The sequence below is a fragment of the Carcharodon carcharias genome, chromosome 4 (genome assembly GCF_017639515.1).
Source record: "Carcharodon carcharias isolate sCarCar2 chromosome 4, sCarCar2.pri, whole genome shotgun sequence".
Lineage (NCBI taxonomy): Eukaryota > Metazoa > Chordata > Chondrichthyes > Lamniformes > Lamnidae > Carcharodon > Carcharodon carcharias.
In genome coordinates, this window is record NC_054470.1 from 113,473,517 (window position 1) to 113,499,437 (window position 25,921).

Sequence of the window (25,921 nt, forward strand, 5' to 3'; positions counted from 1 at the left end):
TCGCTCCCTCCGGGACACCCTGGTCCACTCCTCCATCACCCCCTACTCCTCAACCCCCTCCTATGGCACAACCCCTTGCCCACGCAAAAGATGCAACACCTGCCCCTTCACTTCCTCTCTCCTCACCGTCCAAGGACCCAAACACTCCTTTCAAGTGAAGCAGCATTTCACTTGCATTTCCCCCAACTTAGTCTACTGCATTCGTTGCTCCCAATGTGGTCTCCTCTACATTGGAGAGACCAAACGTAAACTGGGCGACCGCTTTGCAGAACACCTGCGGTCTGTCCGCAAGAATGACCCAAACCTCCCTGTCGCTTGCCATTTTAACACTCCACCCTGCTCTCTTGCCCACATGTCTGTCCTTGGCTTGCTGCATTGTTCCAGTGAAGCCCAACGCAAACTGGAGGAACAACACCTCATCTTCCGACTAGGGACTTTACAGCCTTCCGGACTGAATATTGAATTCAACAACTTTAGGTCGTGAGTCCCCTCCCCCATCCCCACCCCCTTTCTGTTTCCCCCTTCTTTTTTTTCCCAATAAATTATAAAGATTTTCCTTTTCCCACCTATTTCCATTATATAAAATAAAAAAAAAACCCACTAGAGCTATACCTTGAGTGCCCTACCATCCATTCTTAATTAGCACATTCGTTTAGATAATATCACCAACTTTAACTTTAACACCTATGTGTTCTATTGTACTATTGTTGTTGACATCTTTTGATGATCTGCTTCTATCACTGCTTGTTTGTCGCTACAACCACACCAACCCCCTCCACCTCTCTGTCTCTCTATCTCTCCGCCCCCCACACACACACCTTAAACCAGCTTATATTTCAGCTCTTTCCTGGACTCGAACTCAAGTTCTGTCGAAGGGTCATGAGGACTCGAAACGTCAACTCTTTTCTTCTCCGCCGATGCTGCCAGACCTGCTGAGTTTTTCCAGGTAATTCTGTTTTTGTTATGAATCCATTACCTTCTGGCTCAGAGGTCAGAATGCTATCGGGTCTAAAGCTAGCATTGCTGCAGGAGCTTCCAGATGATTCAGTAACAATTAAGGCTCCAGTTCCAAAATTAGCACAGCAGCAGAGCTCTAACTTTCTTCTCCATCCCATGTCACAGATCACTTAGTGTTCAATTGCTCTGTGTTTGATTAAGTGAGTCTGTTTACTATTGATGCTCACTGTGCTTGATTATGTTAGGGAGCTAAGACCTCACTCTATATTTTCTATAAAATATACATATGAAAGACATCATCATGGCTAATTTATAAAATATTCTTAAAAAACTGGACAAAAGCTTTAAAATGACTGAAGACATGGTTATCCATGACTCAAACAAATGAAACATTCTGGCACTCAGAGAAGTTGACACCTCATTCCTCTAAAGAAATGTAAATGACCTCTTATGACTTCAGAGATCAAATCCAGGGGAATTGTACAAAGATCATTTACATCTCTAAGACCAAGCCTGGCCAAAGGAGACTACCAGTCTGAGAGGACAAAGGACCCTGAAACCTCTTTTGAAATTATTAATGGTTGAAATATTAACCATTTCAAGAATCTAGGCAAAGGAATTATATACATCCTTTGCCCAAGGCAAACTGGAGAGGTGGGAGTCACATGACCTCCCCCAAGATGGTAGAACCTGTAATTGTCTCGTGGAGCTGCAAATCAGACTGCCATCTTCCATCTGGCCAGCAGCAGCTCAGAACCAGAGCTCTGTTCAGGTTTAAACGCCCGGCCCCTTCTACACTGTTTCTATTGGAACTTCTGAATTTCTGTACCAGCACCTACAAGAGTAATTCATCTCTAAATGCCCATCCCATCGTGGAAGCCATCACTACTGGAAAAGTGAATTATCCAGCATCAGTCTTCAATCTGCCAATTTTATAAAAGAATACACCACTGGAATTTGATTATGGACTCACATGAAATAATAATTCTTTATTTTGCGGTTTTTGCCAAGTAAACCCCTTTCTTTCCATATTCCCCCCTTCTTTTATTATGGGTGAAAAAGGAGGCTACGTTGCAACCCCTCCTCTCATGCTTGAGTGTGCGCGAATAAACTACTCCTCTAAGTTTATCCTATCTAAAGTTTGCTGTGGGGTTATTAATAAAAATTGGATCACACCAAAACTGAGGGGTTGAGAAAATACACCACCATTTATTAAAATCACCACACCTTTCTGTTTATGGACGGGTGACAAGAAGAGAAATCAGGGCTGTTTTAAATTAAAGCAAAATACTGCAGTTGCTGGAAATCTGAAATAAAAACAAAAATTGCTGGAAAAACTCAGCAGGTCTGACAGCATCTGTGGAAAGAAAGACAGAGTTAACATTTCGAGTCCTTATGACTCTTCTTCAGTATTGGTCCTTTTCCAAAGTGTCCTTAGTATGTCCTAAAGAAGAGTCATAAGGACTCGAAATGTTAACTCTGTCTTTCTTTCCACAGATGCTGTCAGACCTGCTGAGTTTTTCCAGCAATTTTTGTTTTTGTTTCTGTTTTAAATTAATCCCCCTCCTGTCAATAACAAATTAGTTAAACCTGGGAGTGGACTCAGAGAAAAGTAAACCAATGGTAGAAGTTGCTGGAAGTAAAGAGCTGTAAGCATGGGGCAGACATTTTTTTAAAAATACTCTTGTAAATAAAGTTCCTACACACATAGAAACCAGTGTGTCATCTCTGCATAGCTCAGAGAAATAAATTATACAACAACTGGGAGAATAAAGAGGTAGAAGAAATATCATGATGTTGTGCAAAAGAGACATAATAGTGTTGCAACAACATTTTACTCACATGTTGTATGCTTGTTGTTTGCCTATAAAGGTTCAGCAATTATCTTTCTTTTATAAAGACCACATCCTTTAGAAGCTTCTATCATGTTGAACATCATATGTATTTAATAATAATAACTATATCCTTACCCTGGACACCAAGAGTGTGAACAATAAGATAAACACCACATGGTTTATCACAACTTAATTCTTACCTTCTCCACTTGTATGGTCTCCAAATCGGAACGCATTGGGTTTTCGAACTAGTCTCGTCCACTTGGTCCCATCTCTGTGGTTTTGGGAATAATTGCACAGATCTTGATCGAAGTTGCAATTTGCCACAGATGGGTCGAAGACAAGCTCTTCATTTAAACAAAGACAGAAAATGTTGTTTCTAACAGAACAATTGTGAGAATAATGAAGAATCGGGTGACTGGCACGGGTATCATTCCAATACTACGCAGACACAGCTAAACCTGCCAAGACGACTGGCTAAAATCCATCAGTGCACCTGGTACTGCCCACAACACAGCTGTAGCTGGAAATAAGCTACAAGCGAAATCTGAACTCAGTTGAATGTTACTGAGAGCAAAGAGTAGGGGTTTTATCAATATAGGCTTATGCCAACATGGAGTTTGACATAAGAGCCAATTTTAATCCCTTCCCCTCCGTCAATGTGTAAATAGGGTGTACGCGGGATAAGTGGGTTAAAGTAGAGGCAGTGTCCTCCCATCCTAGTTAGTCTCACAGTCACATGGAAAATTCTAAATGCCCCTTAACAGAAAGTAAAATTCCTCAAAAGACTGATTCTCAGTTTCGCTCTTAAAAAAAAGCTCCAGTTCAGGACTGAAATTTTTCCATTTTATTTATAAATTGTGCAATCAGTGTGGGGTTTTCATAGGGAGAATTTAGCAGAAAAAAAGCTCCATGTTCCCACTATAGAATGTCATGGCGTTGAACTTCTGCCAAATCCGAAACAGTCACAATGATTAACGGATGGATATAGACCAATGTTAAGACAGAGATCTTTCAGTCATGTACTTTGCTCAGTCCAAGAAAAAACAGTCATCTTAGACAGTAAAATAATGATTAGCAACTCAGCTTTAAAATAAATTACTAGTTGACGTTGCACACAGAGCAAAAAATTAATAGAACGCCAATTTCTTTCTTCACATGACATTACCTTGTCCAGTACAAATGTGGGCATACACATTTGTAGCACTGTACTTAAAATAGATTTTAAATATAATAACGGTCATCAGACATGGTGAAGCAATTGGGCAGAAAAGAATGCAATTAAAGTGAGTAGGAATATTAAGTGCACTTAATGTTAACAATTCTATTGCCAGTGAGATCATTTGCAGGAATAAACTCAATTTGAGAATGATTTAACTGCTATTTGCACTAGAGTTAAGCCTTGGGCTGACAAGTCTGGTCATAATGCACTTTGTAAGGTTTCATCTCGTGATCTCCCATTTCCAAACAACACCCTCCTGCCAGTGGTAACCTATGTATTTTCATCCTCCACGTTCCCACACTCAGTGGAAAGCAAACAGCTTTCACGACCTGATTCTTGACTGTCACTCAAACGGCCTTTATTCTTGCCCTCAGAGTCCAACATTTTTAAAACTAATAATAAAAAACATTCTAAGAAAATTACATTTATTTAATGTGCTCAGGAGGTTTCCTCCTCAGTATCGGAAAGATTAGTGTTCAATTCCTGGATCTACAAAATCGTTCTACAGGCAGACTTCAGGCATCTTGCCCAACTGACCAATCTTCATGTGTGAGACTAGATAGTGAGCGTTAGCAGCTTATTGAGTTGGAAGCTGGGAGCAGCAGAAAGCGGGAAGGGAAAAGGGAAGGGGAAGACCATGACCCTTAGACAACATTCATATGGAGGTGCTTTCCTCCCGAGGTCACAGGCAGTATGGAAAACTAACTGATTCCCACCTGAAGCCTGTCCCTCCAACTCTGATAAGATCATAAGAAATAGGAGCAGGAGTAGGGCAATCGGCCCTTCAAGCCTGACCTGCCACTCGATAAGATCATGGCTGATCTGCCCCAGGCCTCAACTCTTCTTTCGTGCCAACTCTTCATAGCTGTCAACTGCCCAATATTTCAAAAATCTATCTACCTCCTCTTTAAATACTTTCAGTGATCTAGCCTCCACAACTCTCTGGGGCAGAGAATTCCAGACATTCACTATCCTCTGAGAGAAGAAATTCCATTGCACCTCAGTTTTAAATGAGTGTCCCCTTATTCTGTAACTATGTCCCCTAGCTCGAGATTCCCCAACTAGTGGAAATATCTTCTTAACATCTACCCTGTCAAGCCCCCTCAGAATCTTGTAAATTTCAATAAGATCACCCCTCATTCTTCGAAACTCTAACTCTAACTCCAATTTCCTGACTACAATTAGCTAATGTAGCAATGAGCCGGGATCAAATTTGGAACTTTTCCCATCTTAGGTGATTCAAGTCTATGCCTGGATCTACAGGGGGAAATCGTTAATGTACTAGTGATGGGGACTCACCTAATCAAGGTCAAAGTAGCTTTAATTGGGTCCAGCAAGGAGTGTACAAGACATTAGTCTGACCAATCCTGATACTGGTTTCACACTCTATTCATACTGAGGGATCAACAGCCACAGAAAATATACGTACAGTTAGGAGGTGTTAAAATCCCAGCTGATAAGTTACTTAATTAAAGAAGAAAATTAAACTGCTCACCTGTTTTATTATTGCAGAACTGTGAAGAGAAAGAAATATCATCCAGTGCGGCGTAACCTCCTTTTGTGCTGCTGAAAGCGACTTCAAACACAATCTGCAAAACCAATAACCACTCACACAACCTGGAACAAGGTGTCAGGGGAAGTCTAGAACATTAGAGGCATGTTCGTGGATTTTGAGTTTCACACATATAGTGGAAGCTGGAAATGAGGGTCTGTTTTGCCTCAGACTTCCTTATTTTCCGAATGGTTATCAGGTGTGCAATGAGCATGATGAGCCAAATATTCCCACCATTGGCTGCACCTCTTGCAGCATTTCTCCTTTTCCTTTCCCTCACTGGGATTGTGCCTCGTTCTGGAGCCCCGTCAGTGTGATGTGTTTTCAGTTTATGTTTGCTCAGTTTTCCGATTCAGAGTTGCAGGGTTATTACGGCACAGAAGCAGGCCATTCAGCCCAGAGTCCATGCCAGCAGCAATCCAATCAGTCGGAACATCCTGGGTTCCTTTTCCATTCAGGGAGGGGGCCCAACTGATCCTGGGATCTACCACATTGCCAGCCCGCACAGGACGAGGTCACTGCTGTGGGGCCATAGTGCCTGGCAGATCCCAGCCAAATTAGGATGGGATTAATGTCCTTCAGAGCCCTGTCAGGAACCCCTTCCCTCTGGATTCAGCAGCTGTCACTGTTTGAAGTTCTGTTTGGGGTGGAGGCAGTAGGAGAGCTGACAGCAGCTCAGGAGTGAGATGTGAGCTTGCTTTGTGTGGTCCCCAGCATTTGTCCAATCAGGAGTTCTTTACCCAGTATCCATAATGGCTGAGAGAGCACTCTATTCCTGAGACAGCGCCATGTGGGTTTTCAATTCCAGAGATGGTGCACTCCCTCTGCCACAATCAATCCTGGGTAAAGAGCTCCTCAATCCACACTCACTGTTCCTTTCACAACCCTGCACCTCCTGAGTTTTAACTTGTAAATGGACTTGGTGCATTGAAGGCCACTCATAGTTGTGAGTGTTCATGCTTTCAACAAATACCTCTTATAATGTAACTTTTTTTTTTCAGATACCCATCTTTTGGGAGTTTCCTCTTTCTACAGGCTTCACTGTACTTTTAGCTTGAGACTATTTATTGAGGATTTTTCTCCTGTATGAACATTTTCACATGTGAAAGGAAAAGGGAAAACTGCGGACAACTCAACACTTGGCTTCTTATCACCTCAGCTCTTAATGATCAGTTGCAGTTAGGGTAGCCAACCCTCCAGGATTTCTGGAGCTTGCAGGAATTAAAAGTTAATTCTAGGACACTGCTGGGAGCAACACCCAGGAAATGGAGAAAGAAAGGCTGCTTGACTGACAATCAAGAATCATCCAATTGGGTAACTAGAAGTCTGTTTTCAAATGGCTGTGGAGTGGGTGGGGGTGGGGTTTGATTGATGTCTTGTGCAACCAATGGCAGGCATGTGGGGGCAGAGCAGCTTCAGGCGAGAAATTGTTTCATTCTTCTGGTTAGTGCAAACGTGCCAATCATATAACCAGTATTCATTGAACAATAATGCTGGTTCTTTATTTGAAGTTCAGACTATACACATATGATGGTAACTGGGAGGCTAAGTGGACACATCTGATCTGTTGGAGCACTGCTCTGTTCTGCCTACAGAGTATATGGCATTATACATCACATCCTGTCTCATGGTGGATAATGATGGGTGGCAGTTTAGGATATGCCCCCTTAAAGATACATGACCACAGAGGTGATGTAATGAAACATCCAAGAATATATCCAGCCAGAATTAGAAAACCCAGTTACAAACTGACATTGAGAGGAACGGGGACAAGGCTGATGTCCCACATGCTAATTAAGAATTGGGGAATAGTGGGGAGGGGTAACTAAAGCAAGGGGGAAGATAATTGTTCAACATAATCAGGAACACAAAATTCCACACATAGGGTTCTAAAACACAAAGTGATGACACTTCAAAAGTATTGCTGAATAAAGAGACATATTAAAGCTTTTCATCTCGCACTCATCAGGACACTTCACAAGAATACCAATGTAAGGGAAACAACCATTTATACTGTATAAGAAGAGAATGCTGATTGGTTGGCAAGTGGACTCAGATTGGTAGAGGTGTTGCCATGGAGAATGCACCAGTTAATGATGATTACAAAAGCACTTCATTGGGGTACTTCATTTTTAGTCCCACTGGTCGAATGTGAGCAAGGAGGTATGTAAAGATAAGAAAACATCACAACAGGAGGAGAGATTACAACTAATAAAATTGTCAAAAAGTTATATATGCATAAATTCACAAATCATTGTTAAGAAAATTAGTGTGCTCGACTATAAATTGATACGGATCATTATCACATAGAATTTGCAGCACAGGAACAGGCCATTCAGCCCAACTGGTATATGCCAGTGTTCATGTTCCACATGAGCTTCTTACCCCCCTCTTCATCTTATCTCAGCAACATACCCTTCTATTCTTTTCCCTCTCATGTGATTATCTAACTTCCCCTTAAATGTATCTATATGTTGCTTGGCTATACAGAATTTGAGTATGGCTGAAAGAAAAGCTCAGCAGTTAACTGTTCCCTGGTGCATTCTCCATGGGAATGCTTCTATCAGAGTCCATTTTCCAACCAATCAGCACCCTCTTCTCATGAAGTACACATTGTTGTTCCTTTTAAGATTTAGTATCCTTGTTAATCTGTCTTGATGGATGCAAGATGAAAAACTTCAACATCATGTCCCTTTTTTTCAGCAATACAAAAAAAATGCATCTATGTTATTCATCTCAATTGCTTCTTGTGATAGCATGTTCCACATTCTCACCACTCTCTGCGTAAAGAAGTTTCTCCTGAATTTTCTGCTGGATCTATTAGTGACTCACTTATATCAATGGCCCCTATTTTTAGTCTCTCCCATAAGTGGAAAAATCTTCTCTATGCCTATCTTAATAAAATTCCTTCATAATTAATCATTTGGCAGTAAAGAACTTGAGTATTGCTGAGAAAAGAGATGTGTTGAAGCTTTTTGTCTTGCACGGATCAGGACCTTCACAAGAACACCAATATAAAGGGTAAGCAACAATTTATGCTGTATGAGAAAAGAGTGCTGATTGGTTGGCAAGTGGACTCTGATGGAGTTGCCATGGAGATTGCACCAGTGATGGTGACTGACAGTTAACTGCCAAGCATTGTTTGAAATTTAAACCAGGCAGTTTGACCTTGATTAGTCAAGCCATTGCCCTGAGGAATGAGTCAGCGAATGGCTGTCACTTATTTTGTTTAGCTGAAACAAGCACAATGTGTGTACATGTTCTTTCTGTCTGCAGGGAACAGGGCCCTGTGTATTATGTAGCTTCAGTACACGCAAATGCAGCACACTGACAATCTTAAATTGGTTGTCAGCGTAGTTGTTTGCACGCTGAGGATTATTTAGCAAATGTTGTCCAATCACGGAATCATATCTAACGTTGGGCACTGTTTTGAGTTTTGCAAGCAAGTCGTGTCTCTTTTTTTCAGCAGCCCTTCATAATTGCGAAGACCTCGATTAGACCACCTCTCAGGCATGGAGAAAGGTGGAAATGCTATTCAAAGATTCCTCTATAGCACTCAACTGCAAGGATGGTTCAAAAACTGAATCTGTTTGGCTGGAATTAGGGAATGAACAAGGGAATATATTATATTTTGGCAAACAGTGAAGGCAAGATAGAGGAAACAATGGAAAAAGTTTTATATAAATGCCTTTCACACCCTCAGGACATTCCAGCGTACCTAACAGTTAATAAATTACTTTCAATATGAACAGGCAGCCCTGAACAAAGGCCCTGGTTTAATATCTCATCTAGAAACTCCAACCAGGGAATACTGTACTGGAGTATCAGCCCAGATGAATTTCTCAGGCCCTTTACAGAGACTTGAACCTTTGGCCTCTTGACTCAGAGGTAAGGAAGTGACCACTGACCCAATGTGACATCTTTCCCTTCAGTTTGCACATATAGACAAATGACAGAAAAATACAGGGACGCCTAAGGATAGACTCGAGTAAGAGTAATTGACATAACAAAGGAGGGAAAGATCATTCTAACAAACCCAGGACTCTTTTCTCGTTGGGCAGGTTTTCAGTCCAACAGGGAAAATGGAAGCTTTCAAACCCTCTCCATGGCCTTACCCTTCCCTATCTCTGTAATCTCCTCCTATCCTACAACCTTCCAAGATCTCTACATTCCTCCAATTCTGGCCTTTTGTGCACCCCTGATTTTTAATCACTTTACTGGCAGCCTTCAGCTCTGGAATTCCCTCCCTAAACCTCTTCACCTCTCTTTCCTCCTTTTGGGCACATTTTATACCTAACTCTCTGACCAAGCCTATGGTCAATATATCCTTATGTCGCTCAGTGTCAAATTTTGTTTGCTAATTGCCCCTGACGAGCATTTGGGACATTTTACCACGTTACCACATTTAAGATGCTATACAAATGTAAGTTGTTTTGGCAGTGCTGGATCTAGATCTAGGAAGTAAGGTGGGGTAAGCAGATTAATGTAAGAGTCGAGTGAACATTGAGGAAACAGTGACTATAGCATAAGTGGCTCAGTAAAAAACTATAAAGGATAGGAGACAATCAAATGAAACAAAGGCTAGGAAAAAAAATCATTGAATTAAAAAAGAGAAACCAGCCCAAAAAGCCGGAAAACAAAAACTGGCAAATAATGGGAAATGTTCTTCCCACCAAATCACTCACTATCCCTGACTCCTGCCACTCTCTCAGCTACAGTTAACATCTTCTCTCTGTTGGGTCATTACTAGAATGGTACCAAGGATGAGGGACTTCAGTTATGCGGGGAGACTGGAGAAGTTGGCATTGTCTCCTTGGAGCAGAGAAGGTTGAAAGGAGATTTGAACGAAGTGTTCAAAATCATGTACGGTTTAGTTTGAATAACATTTTCTTGACACAACGAGTTGTTGTGATCTGGAAGGGGCTGCCTGAAAGGGCAGTGGAAGCAGATTCAATAGTCACTTTCAAAATGGAACTGGATAAATACTTGAAAGATACATATTTCACAGGGCTATGGAGAAAGAGCAGGGGCATGGGACTAATTTGATAGCTCTTTCCAAGAGCCGGCACAGGCATGATGGGCTGAGTAGCCTCCTTTTATCATTCTATAACTAAGTCAGGAGGCTGCAAACTTGGCATGTTTGCACCTGACAATTGGTCCAGCTATTCACCGGTGGACTGCGCTCACCAGGACAAGCATTACTGCTCTCATACTCCTCAACTAAAACCTTAAAACATTTCAGGGGTAGGGGATGCCAAGACTTCTTTTCTCTGCAACCACCAGCCTTCTCAAACTAATGAATGGAATTAATGGATTTCTCCATTTCAAAGATTTGGCCCATCTGTTCAGCTGCATGTCTTTCCCTGTATGCTGAGCCCTTCTCCATCCACCTTACCCCCCACTTCTCTGCGGTTTCTATCCCATCCTCCCCAGGCCCTCTTCAAGCTCACCTTTTTCAAGAAGCCCTCTTGCAATCTCCTTCATTACCCCCACCACCCCCCACCACTGCCCTCACCCCAATCAACTTATCTTATGGCCTTCAAGTTAGCCAACATTATTATTGTCTCTCTTGGCTGTGGCACACCAATTCCTGTAACTGTTCAAAATAGTGAATATAATTTCTACCTCCCATCTTATCTGTCCCCTCTATTGCCCCATCTCAAACATCTCAATCTTTTCAAATTCTCAAACATATCACCACCACCCACATCTGAGTTCATTAACTGCTCTGGCGGCCATTGCTTCCAGGTTTGAGTGCTTTACATAAAGATGTCAGGATGTCAAGGCAAATGGAGAGGATGCAGAAGACATCCACAGAGGTGATACCAAGGAAGGCAGAGACTTTAGTTATGAGGGGAAACTAAATAAACTAAACAATTTTTTGAATATTAGGCCAGAAAAGGTTAAGGGAGAAGTGATAAAGGTGTTCAAAATTATGAGGGATTTTGATAAGGTAAATCAGGAAATTTACCTTTGCCGAGGACTGGAGGGAAATGGAATGCCCAATTAGTGCCATAACAGCTTTTAAAAAGGGAGGAGGATAAATCTTTGAAAAAGAAACATTTAAAAATGTATAGGGACAGCACAGGAGAATACGGGGGAGACAGTGACATAGTGATAATGTCACTAGACTAGTAATCTAGGGACCTAGGTTAATGCCCTGGAGTCATGGGTTCATATCCCCCCCATAGTGACTGGTGGAATCTAAATTCAATTAACAAATCTGGAATCAGTGGAAACTATCACTGATTGTCATAAAAACCCATCTGTTTCACTAATGTTCTTTAGGGAAGGAAATCTGCCATCCTTACCTGGTCTGGTCCACATGTGACTCCAGCCCCCCTGCAATGTGGTTGACTCTTAACTGCCCTCTGAAATGGCCTAGCGAACCACTCGGTTCAAGGGCAATTAGGGATGAGCAACTAATGCTGGCCGTGTTAGGGACACTCACATCCCATGAAAGATTAAAAAGAATAAAATTAACTGGGTGACTCCTTCAGAGAGCCAGCAGAGGTACAAGTGGGCTCTTTCTATGCAGTAAAATGGCATGATTTCATGCAATAGGAGCCCCTCTAAGTTCAGAACTTTGCATCGGTAACAAATTACTCTGGTAACTAGTGCCAGTTGTTGTAATGAAAGATGAATGAGTGGATGAAAGCTCACTTAAACAGGCAAAATTGATAGTTTTCAACTAGCACAGATGTCCAATGCTATTGTATAAGCAAGCTGATCCCAAATGAAACCAAATAGAAGATCTCTCTTCCCCCTATTACACAAACAGGGACTTCAAAAAGCCCTTACAATCAGCTCTGCTTGAATGGAAAAACCTTTAGAAGTAACCATCATTTCTGGAAAGAACTCCCTTCTGAATTGTTCCATTTTAGTCATCCCCAGCAGCCCCATCCAAAAGCCATCCTTCATTATGGAAACTCTGAGTTCATAATCTAAAAATCCCCCTTGGTGTTTTTTTTTATGTTGAAAAGCTTGACATGTGAATATATATTACTGTACCAGTAACTGTCTGAGACTCCAGATGGCTTCTCTCATGCACCAACTCTGCAGACATCCCAACACATTCCAGAGAGACAGGGAGAAAAAAATCACATTTTGCCGGTTAAGCATTTCTGAAGTCTGTCCGAAGGCAGATAACAGAGGAGCTTAAACTACATTTGAGACATTAAAAATATGCTTGAAAGGTAAACATGTAAAAAAAATCACAAGCATTAAAAAGAAACTAAAAATAAAAAGGCATAACACCAAAATAGCACAGTAGTGGAAAGAGAACAATAAATTAATACTTATAATGGGACGGATAAGCTCATATTTGTGATAGAACTTTTCAGAGCAACTTTTAATGTTTTATTTTTGCCAACTCTAATGAAGTCATGTTATCTTTAATAGAAAGTTAGTCAGACCACACTTGGAGCACTGGAGTTCTATTCTCCATATCATAAAAAGTGATAGAGGCATTAATGAAGATGCAAAAAATAAGAATTACAAGGATGATAACTGAACTGAGAGGCTATGCCTCTCAGGAAAAGTTGAACAGGTTGGGTGGCCTGATACAGGTCTTTAAAATTATGCAAGGGCTTGATAGGGAAGGAGTACAGGAACATAGGGGCAGGACTGAACCATTTTACCCTTCAAGCCTGTTCCAACATTTAATAAGATCATAGTTTATCTGTGATCTATACCCAAGTATCCACCTTTGGCCCATTTCCCTTAATACCTTTGGTTAACAACCATCTACCATTCTCAGATTTAAAATTAACAAATGATCTAGTATCAGCTGTCAATTGTGGAAGAGAGTTCCGAACTTCTACCATCCTTTGTATGTAGAAATGTTTCTGAATTTCACTCCTGAAAGCTGAGACTTTAATTTTTAGATTATACTCCCTTGTCCTAGACACCCCAACCAGCAAAAGAAGTTTCTCTCAGGTTACCCTACCTGTTACCCTTAATATTTTGAAAGCTTTGATCAACTCACCCCTTCTTGATCGCCATCTTCGACTATTCAAGGATCGCCAAACCACAGCTTATGCAGTGATTTTGCTGCGGGATAGGCCAAGCCGCAAGTCTACGTCAGCTGGAAAAGGGAATAAGCTCCACACTTCACCATTATTCTGAACCACACTCTAGCTGTCTAGCCAACTGAGCTAACCGCTCCCCCCCAAATCACTCCTTAACCTTCTAAATTCCAGGGATTACAATGCTACCTTTCACTGGCAACAGTCTGCGATTAAGCCAGTCTGCTCCAGCCTTGGTGTCACATTCAAACCCGAGATGAGCTTCCGTCTCCATTTCCAAGCCATCACCAAGGCCACCTCTGTAACATTGAACAACTTCAACCTGTCTCAGCTCATCCACTGCTGAAACCGTCGTCCATGCCTTTGTTACCTTGAGACTTGACTATTTTAATTCTCTCCTAGCTGGTCTCCCACATTCTACCTTCCATAAGCTTGAAATCATCCAAAACTCTGCTGCCTCGTGGCAAGTCCCATTCCCCTATCACCCCTGTGCTCACTGACCTACACTGGCTTTGGATCAAGCAACCCCATGATTTTAAAATTCTCATCCTTGTGTTCAAATCCCTCCATGGCCACGTCCTTCTCTATCTCTGTAATCTTCACCAGACTCACAACCCTCTGAGATCTCTGTGTTCCTCTAATTCTGGCCTATTGAGCATACCAAATTATAATTGCTCCACCTTTGGTGGTTGTGCCTTCAGTTGCCCAGGCCCCAAGCTCTGAACTTCCTTCCCTACACCTCTCTTCCTCTCTACCTCACTTTAATCCTTTAAGATGCTCCTTAAAACATATCTCTTTGACCAGGCTTTTGGACTGACCTAGTACCTCCTTATGAAGCTCAGTGTCATGGTTTGTTTATAATGCTCTGGTGAAGCACCTTGGGATGTTTTATTACACTAAAGGCACTTAATAAAGTTGTTGTTGCTGTAGTTTGTTTAATCTTCCCTTATAGCTCAATACTTGGAGTCTAGGTATCATTCTGGTAAGTCTGCGCTGCACTCCCTCCAAGGCCAATATATCCTTCCTAAGGTGCAATGCCCAGAAGAGCTCACAGTACAGTAAGTCCTTGTTTTAAGTTGTCTCATTCAGTATCATTCCACTTTAGTGTCATGATATAATAGGGCTGGAATGGACACTTAGTGTTGGGATTTCCGCTTAAGCATTATTTCGCACTGGGGCCGACGTAGCACTGCATGGCCTGATTGGCACCGTTTTGGAGCAGCCTCTCCCACTCGCTGAGTCTCTCCCGCTTGCTGCTTCCCTCCCCAACCCTCCCACTCGCAGTTCCTTTTGTTCTCTCTCTTGCTTCTCCCCGTCTCGCTGCCCCTCTCCCTCGCTCACAGTGAGGATTTGGAAGAAGGAAGCAGCAAACACAAGGGAGTGGGAGGAGGAAGTGGCGAGCGGGCGAGACCGAGGGGAGGGAGTGAGAGGGGGGAGTGGCGAAAGTTAATTCATTTACGCGTATAGGAATTTAGGAACATACCATATTTCAACTTACAGGTTTTACATTGGTTGTAATGGGAAAATCTGGTTTGCTTAAAGTTGTTTCACTTAAAGTTGCCCTTTTCAGGAATGAAACTACAAAGTTAAGTGAAGAATTACTGTGCTGAAAGTGTGGTTAAACCAGGGCTTTGTACACCTGAAGCACGGTTTCTACCCTTCTTTCCACTTCTCTAGATATAAAGTCCAGCATTCCACTGGCTTTTTTTCTAGATTACTTTCTGTGCCTGTTCTTGACATTTTAATGATCTATGTGCCTGGGCCCCCAAGTCTGCTTGGGCCTCCACTGTTTCACTGTTAATATGCACAATTATATATAATAATATAGATACACTATATTACAAGTTGTTGTTGTACAACAGAAAGTTTTACCTGAAATGGATGTGATGCTTTAACATTCACTTTTACCATACTCCAATTGTGTGTAGATTGATTTGCCCTCCACACCTCCTCATAATGTCCCATTCTGTCCTTGGTGTAGACGACAAATAAATTGGATCGAGTCTGTTCAAGTTGGTAATAGAAGGACAGGCATCCAGATAGGGCAGAAGTGGTCACCGGTGACATTAACTGAGCCACTTCATGTAAACTTGTGGTGTAAATAGCATCGACGTACATATAGTGACCTGCAAGAGCAACACCAATTGTAAAGTGGATCATTTAATAGTCTTGGTATTAAGAGATATTTTCTGTATTGCAAAATTAAACTGATTTGCTACTCTGTAGTGGTGGGTGGTCTTGTGGTGCAGTGGGTAGTGTCCCTGCCTCTTGGCCTGAAGCTCAGGGTTCAAGTAACACCCCAGGACTTGATGGCCAAGGAGAGTGCGTTCATAATGTGGCCGAACTGGAAGGATTTTCAGGTCAATTATCAACACACACCAATGGCAAGCGGTAAGAGCGGGAGAAATTCTTGGTCAGCCATATGATGGAAAGAACATCGGAGCCTCCACCATCCCTATCCATAGCTCCAGACTCCAACATCCATAGAAAAGTGTGTGTTGCTACAACTACCCGGACTCCCTGAGTGAACTGCAACACAGCACTCCCACTCAGCAGTTTACCACACGATATATGCTCTATCGTGATATTGTTTTAAGATAGAATATGCTAATAAGTAAATAGCTAGGATGTGAGCCTAGCAGGCATCATTCAGAGGAGCTTTCAGTTTAGCTAGCAACATGTGGTATGAAGGAATTGCAGCTGTACTTTCCTGTTAACAATAGCTGTTGAATCTTTATAGTAAATCTGTCTGCCGAGCAATCCTATAGTACATCTTCAAATAAACTGAACCTACGATTAATTTACCAGTCATGTGGTATAAATTGTGAGAGAATAGTAAGTTTGTATTAAGCAAATGTAGAAATACAAGATACTCTAGAATATGGAGACGTAACAGATTAAATGATAGAGATTTAGGATATTTTCCTTTCTATGGATTCCAATAAGGATCACACAGCAAGGAGGAGGCCATTTGCTCCATCATGCCTGTGCTAGCTCTTTGAAAGAGCTGTGCAATTAGTTCCATTCCCTGCTCTTCCTTCATAGCCCTGCAATTTTATGACCGTCAAGTATTTATCTAATTCACCTTTTGAAAGATTCCATTGAATCTGCTTCCACAACCCTTTCAGGTTATACATTGCCAATCATAACAATATGCTGCTTTAACTAATTCTCCTTATCTCCGTTCTGGATCCTATGCCAACCTGTGTCCTTCTGCTATGGAAAGAGTTTCTCCTTATTTATTTTTTTATCAAAACCCATCATAATTTTGAACGGCATGATTAAATCTTCCCTTAACTTGCTTTGCTACTATAAGAATGAGCCCTGCTTCTCCATCGTCTCCATGTAAAATAACAGTTTCTGTAAGATATGCGATGTCAGTTTTACACCCAGGTGACAAAGTGAAGATCTGCCCTGCTGGGGAATCCAATGAGTCAGGCCTAGGCCATTGGAACAGGAGGAGGCCATTCAGCCCCTCGAGTCTCTTTCACCATCCATTTAGATCATGGCTGGTCTGTGTCTTAACTCTGTCTACTCACATAGCTTATAAAGTGTTACAAAGCACTTACAGCACAGAAAGAGGCCATTTGATCCATCAGATCCATGTGGGTTTTTATGCTTCACACATGCCTCCTTCCACCCCTCTTCAACTCACCTTACCAAGATATCCTATTCTTTTTTCAGCTATTGAAGTTACACTTTTGCTTCCCAAGTGCAACTCACTTACACAAATGGAGAACATGAGTGGTTCCAACATTGGTCCCAGTGGAATAGCATTTCCTACCATGCTGTTCATGGATAAATATACACAATGCAATCCATTTGGATCAGGGGTGTAATGTTCTCTAAATTTGATTCATTATTCAAATATCGCCCTCTTTTCCATTTTGAATATCTTCATACTCTTTTTGGTTTGAATGTTGGTGAAAAGAGAGACATGTTGCTGATGCACTCATCAGGACAAACGCAAGAATGCCAAGTTTCAAACAATCACACCTCGACAACTCCTCAGCCAATCAGTCGACTTGCCAACCAATCAGCACCCTTTTCTCCTGTGGTATAAAATGTTGTGATCATTTGAAATTTGGCATTCTTGTGTTTGCCCTGATCACAGAATCACAGAATTGTTACAGTGCAGAAGGAGGTAATTTGGCCCATTGTGTCTGCACCGGCTCTCCGAATGAGCATTATGACTCAGTGCCATTACCCTGCCTTTTCCCCGTACCCCTGCACATTGTTTCTATTCAAATAATCATCTAATGCCCTCTTCAATGCCTCGATTGAACCTGCTTCCAACACGCTTCCAGGCAGCGCATTCCAGATCTGAACCATTGGTTGTGGGAAAAAAAATTCTCACATCACATTTGCTTCTTTTGCAATTCACTTTAAATCTGTGCCCTCTTGTTCTTGATCCTTTTACGAGCGGAAACAGCTTCTCCCCATCTACTCTGTCCAGCCCCATCATGATTTTGAACATCTCTATCAAATCTCCTCTCACCCTTTTCTTCTCCAAGGAGAACAGTCCCAATCTCTCCAATCTATCTTCATAACTGAAGTTTCTCATCCCTGGAACTATTCTTGTAAACTTCTCCTGCACTCTATCCAATGCGTTCACATCCTTCCTGAAGTGTGGCACCCAGAACTGTACACAATGCTCCAGCTGAGTTCTCACTAGTGTTTTATACAAGTTCAGCATAATCTCTAGGATAAAGCAAAATACTGTAGATGCTGGAAATCTGAAACAAAAACAAAAACTGTTGGAAGAACTTAGCAGGTCTGACAGCATCTATGGAGAGAAAGACAGAGGTAACATTCTTCGAAGAACTCGAAACGTTAACTCTGTCTTTCCCTCCACAGATGCTGTCAGATCTGCCAAGTTCTTCCAGCAATTTTTGTTTTTGTTTCAGCATAACCTTGTACTCTATGCCCGTATTAATAAAGCCCAGGACACTATGCTTTATTAACCACTCTCTCCACCTGTCTTACCACCTTTAATGATTTATGCACATATACGCCCAGGTCCCTCTGTACCCCTTAATTTATATTGTCTATCCTTGTCCTTCCTACCAAAATGAATCACCTCACACTTCTCCACATTGAAATTCATTTGCCATCTATCTGCCCACTCCACCAACTTGTCTATGTCCTTTTGAAGTTCTACATTGCCCTCCTCACAGTTTATAATGCTTCTAAGTTTTGTATCATTCACAAACTTTGAAATTGTCCCCTGCACACTAAGATCTAGATAATTAATATATATCAAGAAAAGCAAGGGTCCCAATACTGATCCCTGGGGAACTTCACTACAAACCTTCCTCCAGGTTGAAAAATATCCATTAACCATTACTTGCTGTTTCCTAATACTCAGCCGATTTTGTATCCACTTTGCCACTGTCCCTTTTATTCGATGAGCTATAACTTCTCTCAAGTCTGTTGTGTGGCACTATATCGAATGCCTTTTAGAACTTCACATACACCACATCAACAGCATTAACCTCTTCAACACTCTTTGTTACCTCTTCAAAAAACTCCAGTGAGTTAGTTAAACATGATTTTCCCTTAAAAAATCAATGCTGGCTCTTCCTAATCAACCCACATTTTTCCATGTGATTATTAATTGTATCATGAATAATTGTTTCCAGAAGCTTTCTGACCACTGAGCTTATCTTTATAGTCATCTTTGAACAAGGGTGTGATGTTTACAATCCTAGGGAAGACTGAAAGATTATGGCCAGTGCCCCTGCAATTTTCACTCTCATTTCCTTCAGTATCCTTGGATGCATCTCAACTGGTCCCGGTGCCTTGTCAACTTTAAGTACCAACAGTTTATCCAATACCTCCTCCTTATCAATTTTGAACCCTTAGAGTGACAGAGTTTCCTCCTCTGTCACCATGGCCTGGGTAGCATCTGCTTCCTTGGTAAAGACAGATGCAAAATATTCACTTAACACCTTGCCATGCCCTCTGCCCCCATGTGGAAATCCCCTTTTTGGTCCCTAATCAATCCTACTCCTCCATATACCACCCTTTCACTTTTTATGTGCCTTTCTGTTGGTTGCCAGTCTTTTCTCATAATCCCACTTTGCTTCTCTCGTTTGCTTCTTCATCTCTCCCCTGAACCTTCTGTGTTCTGCTTGGTTCTCAACAGTATTTTCTACTTGACACCTGTTGTAAGCACACTTTTTCTTTTTTATCTTAATTTCTATCTCCTTTTTCATCCAGGGAGTTCTGGATTTGTTTGCCCCACCTTTCCTTTTTGAGGGAATATACCTTGACTGTGCCCAAACCATTTCCCCTTTGAAGGTGGTCCATTGTTCAGCTACTGTTTTTCCCACCAAGCCTTTGGTTCCAGTCTATCCAGTCCAGCTGCATTCTTGCCCAATTGAAGTCGCGCTTCACCCAGTTAATTATTCTTACCCTGGTTTACACATTGCCCTTTTCTACCATCATTCCAAACCTTATGATACAACGATCACTGATTCCTAAATGTTCCCTCACTGACACTTGATCTGCTTGGCCCACCTCATTTCCAAGAACCAGGTCTAGCAGTGCCTCCATTCTTGTTGGACTGGGCACACACTGCTGTAGGAAATTCTCCTGAACACACTCTAGGAACTCTTGCCCCTCTCAGCCCTTTACACTACCACTGCCCCAGTGTTTAAAAATAAGGGGTCATCCATTTAATACAGAGATGAGGAGAAATTCTTTTCTCTGAGGGTCGTGAGTCTTTGGAACTCTCTTCCCTAAAGGCGGTGGAAGCAGGGTCTTTGAATATTTTTAAGGCAGAGGTAGATAGGTTCTTGATCAACAAGGGGTTGAAAGGTTATCGGGGTAGGCAGGAGGTCACACTCAGATCAGCCATGATCTTGTTGAATAGCGGAGCTGGCTTGAAGGGCTGAGTGGCCTACTCCTGCTCCTAGTTCATATGTTGTATGTTCATATGTACATTCATATGTTCATATATTCAGGTAATTAAAGTCCCCCATTTTAACCACTCTATAATGTTTGCACCTCTCTGTAGTTTCCCTGCAGATTTGTTCCTCTATATCCTTCCCACTAGTTAGTGGTCTATAGACTACACCGGGCAATATAATTGCACCCTTTTTAGTTCCTGAGCTATAGCCAAATCGATTCTGTCCTTGAACCCTCTGGGACAACCTCTTTCTCCAGCCCTGCAATTCTCTCCTTAACAATTACAACCTACCTCCTCCTTCTCTCCCTGCCCTATCTTTCCCGAACACTTGTACCCAGGAATATTTAACACCAAGTCCTGCCCTTCCTTGAGCCAGGTCTCTGTTATTGCCACAACATCATAATTAAACATAGCAACCTGGGTTGCTGGGTAACTCCCCAATCTTATTTACTATACTTCGTGCATTCACATACATGCAGCATAACCCTGATTTAGACTTCATTACTTTCTCCCTTACTCTGACTTCGCCTAGTAACTTATTATTCTTTATTCTAGTGATATCTGTCTCTCGTAGTATTTTGTGGACCTTGATATTACTCTGTAATACTCTCTCCTGGTTCCCATACCCCTGCTGAGTTAGTTTAAAGCCCTACCAACAGCAATAGCAAAATGTCCCACAAGCAACTCAGTCGGTTCAGGTGCAATCCATCCGGCTTGTACAGGTGCCATCTACCCCAGAGCCACCCCTAGTGCCCTCCACCTTGTACCATCTTTTCAGCCACACATTCATCTGCCTTATCCTCCTATTTCTGTCCTCATGTGCAAGTGAGTACAGAAATCCGGAGATTACTACTTTTGAGGTCCTGCTTGCTAATTTTCTACCTAGTTCCCTAAATTCTGTCTGCAGGACCACATCCCCTTTCCCACCTAAGTCATCTGTGCCAAAGTGGGCCATGACTTCTGGCTGTTCAGACTCCGCCAGAAGAATGTCATGCAGCCTTTTGGTGACATCTTTGTCCCAGGTACCAAGGAGGCAAAATACCATCCTGGAGTCACGTTTACAGCCGCAGAAACACCTGTCTGTTCCCCCAACGAATCTCCTATTATTATAGCTCTTCTTTCTTCTTCCTCCCCTCCAGTACAGCCGAGCCACTCGTGGCTCTGACTGCACTGCTCTGAGGAACCAACAACTTCACCAGTATCCAAAATGGAAAATCGATTAGCGAGTGGGACCTCGGCGAACTCCTGCACTTCCTACCTGGTTCTCTTGGGCTACTTGTCAGTCACCCATTCCCTTTCTGCTAACATGCTCCAAACCTGTGGTGTGACCACCTCTCTGAACATGCTATCCACATAGCTCTCAGCCTTGAGAATACAGCACAGTGACTCCAGCAGTCGCTCTAGCTCTGAATCCCGAGCACTCAATTTTCTGCAGCTGGTGACACCTCCTGCACATGTGGTTGTCTAGGTCACCATGAGTTTATTTTTATTCATTCACGGGATGTGGTCTTCATTGGCTGGGCCAGCATTTATTGCCCATCCCTAGTTGTCCTTGAGAAGGTGGTGGTGAGCTGGCTTCTTGAACTGCTGCAGTCCATGTGGCGTAGGTACACCAACAGTGCTGTTAGGAAGGGAGTTGCAGGATTTTGACCCAGTGACAGGGAAGGACCGGAGATATATTTCCAAGTCAGGATGGTGTGTGGCTTGGAGAGGAACTTCCAGGTGGTGGTGTTCCACTCTATCTGCTGCTCTTGTCCTTCTAGGTGGTAGTGGTTGTGGGTTTGGAAGGTGTTGTTGAAGGAGCCTTGGTGAATTCCTGCAGTGCATCTTGTAGATGGTACACACTGCTGCTACTGTGGGTCGGTGGTGGAGGGAGTGCATGTTTGTGGATGTGGTGCCAATCAAGCGGGGCTGCATTACCCTGGATGGTGTTGAGCTTCTTGAGTGTTGTTGGAGCTGCACTCATCCAGACAAGTGGGGAGTATTCCATTACACTCCTGACTTGTGCCTTGTAGATGGTGGACAGGCTTTGAGGAGGCAGGAGGTGAGTTACTTATCACATGAATCCTAGCCTCTGACCTGCACTTATACCCACAGTATTTAAATGGCTAGTCCAGCTCAGTTTCTGGTCAATGGTAACCCCCAGGATATTGACAGTGGGGGATTCAGTGATGGTAATCAAGGGGCGATTGCTGGATTCTCTCTTGTTGAAGATGGTCATTGCCTGACACTTGTGTGGCGCGAATGTTACTTGCCACTTGTCAGCCCAAGCCTGGATATTGTCCAGGTCTTGCTGCATTTGGACATGGACTGCTTCAGTATCTGAGGAGTCACAAATGGTGCTGAACATTGTGCAATCATCAGCAAACATCCCCACTTCTGACCTTATGATGGAAGGAATGTCATTGATGAAGCAGGTGAAGATGGTTGTGCCGAGTACACTATCCTGAGGAACTCCAGCGGTGATGTCCTCGAGCTGAGATGACCGACTTCCAACAACAGCAACAATCTTCCTTTGTGCTAGGAATGACTCCAACCAGTGGAGAGTTTTCCCCCTGATTCCCATTGACTCCAGTTTTGCTAGGGCTCCTTGTTGCCACACTCAGTCAAATGCTGCCTTGGTGTCAAGGGCAGTCACTCTCACTCTCCACAACTTCCCACATATTACAGCACACACATTCCACACGACCGAGCTGCCCGACCATGTCTTAACTTTACTTCCCTTATGTTAACTTTATTTTACTTTGCTTTACTTATATTACTTTACATTACTGGCCCTGGGTCTCCCTTATTCCTAGGGCAGAATTTTGCCCATGACAGGTGGGTGGGCCTGACTGACTCGGCAGCGGGCGGGCAGCCGATCGCCGCCGCCAAAATGGGCCCCGCTGCCATTTTAAGTGGGCGGGACAATTAAGGCCTGGCCAGCGGGCCACCCAACGGGAAGCGCTATGCACTTCCTGTGCGGGGGTGGGGGAGGGATTCCCCAACTGCGAGAGTGCACTCTTTAATGCATGCACATGAAAGAGCGCACATCTCCCTGAGACTAACTGCTGCCTCAGGGGTATCGCTGAAAGGCTGGCAAATATAAAAAATAGAGCAATAAAAGATTCATTAACATGTCTCCCTCATGTGAAAATGTCACACCAATAGGATATGTTACTGAAATAAACAAAAACTTTATTAAACGTTTTTAAAACAGCTATCACTGGATGAAGTTTGTAAAAAAAAATCACCTACCCACCTGCCCATTGGGCCCATGCGCCGAGCTGAAGTTCGCACGGGCCCCTAAAAATCCTCGACAATTGGCAAGTTAAGGGCCTTAACGAGGCCTTTAATTAATGGCGGGTGCGCGTCCTGCTGCATAGCGTGCCCGCCAACCAAAATATTGCGATGCCGCGTGCTGACATCGGAACCCTCGCGCGACGTGAGCGCACGACATTTTAAGCACTGGCGTGTGGGCTCCGCTACCCGCACATCAGTCAGAAGATTCTGCCCCTAGTGTTTCTTACTCAAATCCAAGTAACTGCTTCTTTAAAAATAACACGCTTTTCTAATTTACAGCTATTTAAAGACACTCTCTAACAGCAGTTTCTTACCACCCAATGAGCCTACGGTTTTCCTGTGATGCCACCATTTGGTTTTTTTTCAAGCTCAGCTCCAAAGGGGAGGTTTACATCCAGATCCGTTTCTGCTCAGCCTGTTCCTGATTTAGAAGAATTCCTTTGTATAACCACACCTCTTTCCCCCATGCACCGAATTCCCACATGAGCCTAATTCGCTACTCACTCCGGCATAGTCGCCTGTCTCCTTGTACATCCCTTACTGATGAGTGCAAGATGAAAAGATTTGGTAACATGCCTCTCTTTTCAGCAATATTCTTTTTGGTCTTTTCTAACACCGTGCCGACCATATTAGTTTCCCAGTAAATATTGAGGAAAAATGATTATTTAATATTTCCGTCATTTTTCTGTCATTACCTTTGAGTTTTTATTTGTACCCCTTAGTGGCCCTACACCTGCCTTAACCCCCTTGCCTAGCAGATCTCTATCAACCTCAGTTTTGAAATTTTCAATTGACCTCCAGCCTCAACAGGTTTTTGTGGGAGAGAGTTCCAGATTTCCAGTCCCCTTTGTGTGAGGCTGGGCTTTGGAGAGGGAGGAGAGGATTTTACAACAGTTCGCAATAGTGCTTTCGACTGGACTCCAAATTGAGATCTGGGCAGTTAATGTAAGCAGGGAAGTCTAACCAAGAGCAGGGACACATCAAAGGTGCTAAACTATCACCTGGAGACAATAGCTGGAGTATGTTACTTTGCCTGCCGAAGAGCTTTATTTCCCATTTAGAATCAGAATCCAAGTTTTCCACTGTGGAAGTACATTCTGGCTTTTTTTTTAAATGTGGTCCTACACCTTGTGAAGTAAAGTAACATTTCTACAGCAATAGAGTAATAACCTAAAACCTTTCAGTTTGCGCTGCAAGCAGCTTGGAGTTAAGAGAGACCAGTCACTTGATCGAATATTAAACAAGCTGTTCAACCCCATGGACTGAGGATCTTTTCCCTAGAAAGGGGAAAGCTGAGGAATGACCTGTCTTTATAATGATGAAAGGGTTTGATAGGTTAGACACACAGAGCAGGATTTTCACCTCGCTGGGAGGGCGCGGTGGCTGGGGCCTGCGAAACTGACCGCTGCCGCGATTGGGCCCCGACCGCGATTTCACGCTGGCTAGTGTGAATCGTGCGCTGCGATGCTCAGCGCTGCCAGGGCAGGGGGCGGAAGGAGGGAGATCGTGGGGGGGGGGGTGTGCGCTCAGTGAAAACTCCCTGAAGGCACGGAGCTGCCTCAGGGAGCTGAAGGTTTTTAAAAACATAAAGCATTTAGAAATGTTAAAAACGTGTCCCCTCATGTGACTCTGCCGCATGAGCAGGGACATGTTATAAATGAGCTTTCACCATTTTAATTTTATTTTTAATTCCTGTTGGAAACCTCATCCCACCCGTGGTTGAGGCTTCATGAAAAATCCAAAGGCCGCTCGGCCTTCTTGCCCGCCCGCCCGCCAACTGAATAGTTGGACGAGCAACGAAAAATCAGATTTAATTAATTGATTACAGGCCTCATCAGGCCTCCTAATTGTTGGCGGACACGCTGCTGCCTCTCACACGCGCCCGCCAACCGAAATATCGCAAGAGTCTGCGACGACATGGGGACGCACATTATTTTACTTTCGCTTGGGCCAGGCACGCACACACCAGACGAGAGAAAAATTCTGCCCACAGAAGATGTTTCAACTATGAGGAGTCCAGAACCAGGGGCCATCAATTGTCATCAATAAATCCAAGAAGCAATTCAAGAGAAACTTCCTTACCCTAAGGAGGTAAATAGAATCGGTGTATTTAAGGGGAAGCTAGATAAATGC

General features: G+C 43.0%; 1 protein-coding gene across 4 annotated transcripts in view; it reads right to left on the reverse strand.

Moving 5' to 3' along the window:
* mamdc2a (MAM domain containing 2a) overlaps window positions 1–25,921 on the reverse strand; it is a 118,225-nt gene that overhangs the window by 45,964 nt on the left and 46,340 nt on the right. For all 4 annotated transcript variants that reach the window (XM_041186795.1, XM_041186793.1, XM_041186794.1 and 1 more), the window contains exons 6-8: window positions 15,466–15,719; window positions 5,510–5,603; window positions 2,993–3,139 (exon numbers count right to left, since the gene is read on the reverse strand). In XM_041186795.1, the coding sequence (XP_041042729.1) occupies window positions 2,993–3,139; window positions 5,510–5,603; window positions 15,466–15,719 (495 nt within the window). The remainder of the gene's footprint in view (window positions 1–2,992; window positions 3,140–5,509; window positions 5,604–15,465; window positions 15,720–25,921) is intronic.